Source organism: Olea europaea, chromosome 13 (genome assembly GCF_002742605.1).
Source record: "Olea europaea var. sylvestris chromosome 13, O_europaea_v1, whole genome shotgun sequence".
NCBI lineage: Eukaryota > Viridiplantae > Streptophyta > Magnoliopsida > Lamiales > Oleaceae > Olea > Olea europaea.
In genome coordinates, this window is record NC_036249.1 from 8,547,587 (window position 1) to 8,550,718 (window position 3,132).

Below are 3,132 nucleotides of genomic sequence, written 5' to 3' on the forward strand. Positions count from 1 at the left end.
CTCCCACAACTCCTTAGCAGTTTTCATGGTGCTATACACGTTGTATAGCGAATCTGCCAAACTGTTCATGATGTAATTCCGGCATAAGGAGTTCGAGTGGTTCTAAGCATCAACAATACTGATTGCTTGAACATCCACCTCACCCTCTTGGAGTTTTGGAGCACTTTCAGTCAAGAATCTCTCAAGATTCAAGGTGGTCAGATAGAACAGCATTTTCTGCTGCCACCTCTTGGAATTCAAGCCGTTGAATTTCTCCAGCTTTTTCCCATGGTTAACCGGTACATTAACCGGAACATTAGCCACATGTTGGCTCACAACACGACTTGGCACTTGAGCCACAGTCTGAGCCATAACAGAGCTAGGCCTTGCAGCCATAGCTACATCCATAGCCGAACTAGACACTGCACCCATAGAAGAACCCACAGCCTGAGTTTGGGTACCTACAGTTTGGGACACATCCATGTTGGAATCCATGTTGGTGGAACCGGTTGCCATTTCGTCTTCTGAAAGAACCAAACAACAAATTAGTTTCCACAATATAACAAATATAAGAAACTAATCAGTTCAGAAATAATCAATATAGAAACCAATTTTTCCTTTCTGAAAATCTGTTTTAAGCTTGTAGGGAAAATCCCAAGTTTCACCAGTTCGGTCGACCGAACTTTTCTGAAATCCGACAAGTTTATGAAAAATGAGGAATTCGGTATTCTCAATTTCAATACCGTATATGCCTTTTGTCCGGTAAGATGATATATAACAGCAAGTTACAGTAGTACAACTAATTGGATAATAACAGAATGAACAACAAATCAACTATTGAATTTACTGCAATAAATAACAGAACGAATAATTAAAATTGTAGAAAATGAAATTTCAAATTGAGGCCTGTGTTATACACAGTTTCCTTAAAACAGATTCGCTCCCTCACCGTCCGTGCTTGAGGTTTAAAACGAGCGTCCGTTTCTTAGGATACAACGATAAAACCTGTAGCTTTCGAGCACTGCAAAAACCACTCTGGCGAACTGAACTAGTGCCTGAACTACACCACCACCAAGACAGAAATGAAGAAAAGACGGAACTCTATGCAAATGAATTTTTTGTGTATTCTAAACTTGAAAGCTTTTGCTTTGGTGTGTTGAAATGAGGAAAATGAGCAGGCTAGGCTACCATTAATGGCAATGACCTTTGGAGTTTCTCATCTTTTTCCTATGTGGGACAAATTCATTTTTTCCATATAAACTCCCTTTTGAGTGGCACATATTGAGCCTCAATTTCTCATTCACCCGAGCATCATCTTTGGTAAGTAAGTATATGATTTCGATGTACTCATGGAGGAGAACACAAATCAACTTTCATCTTCCAAATTGAACTGGATCCACTCAAAACTCGTGCCAAAGTTGGCCCATAACTCAGTTTTTTTCTCAACAATACTGTAGTCTGTAGCTAATTCAAAAAGTTTTTGTCATAATTTTACTAGCTGGAGCTTGTGGGTTTGGTGAATATGGGACGTTTGTCAACAATGATGAAATCACTGGAGTCTCTAGGCTTTATAGGAATGGAACTAGTTGCGGTGCTTGCTATCAGGTACACCATTTTTTGAAAATGGACAAAAAAGCTATAACTAAATTATTTATTTATTTATTTTTTAGCTTATGCTTATTTTCTCTTCTAAGCTGATGCTTCAATGACTAAATGAATTAGGTAAGGTGCAGAATCCCAACACACTGCAGCGAGGAAGGAGCGAAGGTAGTGGTAACGGATTATGGCGAGGGAGACCGTACACACTTCATATTGAGTACACGAACGTACGCAAAATTGGCTCGATCCAACATGGCTGCAGAACTATTTTCATATGGCGTAGTTGACATCGAATTCAAAAGAATTCCTTGTCGTTATGGTTATAATCTCTTTCTAAAAGTCCATGAGCACAGCAAATACCCTCAATACTTGGCCGTAGTGCCATTGTATAAAGAGAGAATGTATGATATCATCGCGGTTGAAATATGACAGGTATATACTTTTCTTTTTTACTTTTTGAAACATGATTTTTAAATAAATGTTTACTTTCTAAAAAAGTAACTTTGTCATTGATGTTGGCAGGAGGATCGCAACGAATGGAGGCCAATGCGAAGAGTCTTTGGAACAGTATTCGACCATCAGAACCCACCACCGGGGCCTCTCAACTTTAGACTTCAGGTGGTGGCCGAGGGCAACGAGGAAATGAAGTGGGTGCAATTAACCAGTGCCATTCCCAGTGATTGGAAGGCTGGAATTGCTTATGACACTGCTTTTCAGCTTAACTAATTAAGCTCCAAGCACGAATGTGTAACTTGACTACCTAATATTTCTAGTGTTTACTTGATATGTTTGTAGCAGTGCTTTGGATAATGCTCGGTGAAGGACTCTCTTCACTTCATTTGTAACTCGTGTTTAGTATTGATATGAATAAAACTTCTCCACTTTCATCTTTTTAATTGTTTATTACTATTAAGTATTAACAAAGATGGGCCCAAATCAAATCAGATGTTAGGTCAATTTCAATATTACATGCTTTCCAGGCGAAGTCAGGAATTTACGTTGCATGGGGCAATTATTTTTTTAAAAGTTAATGTACGAATAAAATTCATATATAACAAAAAAAAATAAAAATGATAATATAACCTTTACCCTCAAGTTGTGCCCGACAAGCATATAATTAATCAATAATAAAACATACATCTAAATTCATAGTAGACTTTCGTTCCATGTAGAATGTCATACAATCAGTAAGAAAATCATCATCAATTTTGATACAAATTTCCCTCTTCACATTTTTCGTTGTTGAAAATGTTTGCCCTACAGTCATAGTTGAAAAGGGTAGTGCCAATACTGGACAAATCAATTTAGTCAAAATAACATAATTCTACAACCTTCTATTTGCAACCAATTCTCGGTATAAATTAAAAGGTGTAGGCATTTATACTTCCACTCATGCTAATATCACTTGAATTTATACTTCAGGTATAGAATCCTTCAAGAGTAGTATTAGAACATACAAAATAAGTTGACTACAGTCACATTTATTATATGCATATTAAATTTCATGCATTGTCGTGCTAACAAGACAGAGATTTGTGATTGTATCGATCACAA

General features: G+C 37.2%; 1 protein-coding gene across 1 annotated transcript; it reads left to right on the top strand.

Annotated features, from left to right (window-relative positions):
- The first annotated feature begins 684 nt into the window (after positions 1-684).
- LOC111408406 (expansin-like B1) lies at positions 685-2,304 on the top strand. The gene is made up of 4 exons (XM_023038171.1): positions 685-741; positions 1,444-1,584; positions 1,702-1,995; positions 2,101-2,304. The coding sequence occupies exons 1-4, from the start codon at positions 685-687 to the stop codon at positions 2,302-2,304; spliced, it is 696 nt and encodes a 231-aa protein (XP_022893939.1).
- The last annotated feature ends 828 nt before the right edge of the window (positions 2,305-3,132 follow it).

Bases quoted from the DNA above. Each gene is read 5' to 3' on its own strand.
- LOC111408406 (XM_023038171.1), top strand. From the start codon at position 685: ATGAAAAATGAGGAATTCGGTATTCTCAATTTCAATACCGTATATGCC. The intron at 1,585-1,701 runs GTACACCATTTT...TAAATGAATTAG, and splicing joins GTTGCGGTGCTTGCTATCAG to GTAAGGTGCAGAATCCCAAC. The intron at 1,996-2,100 runs GTTGAAATATGA...TGATGTTGGCAG, and splicing joins GAATGTATGATATCATCGCG to GAGGATCGCAACGAATGGAG.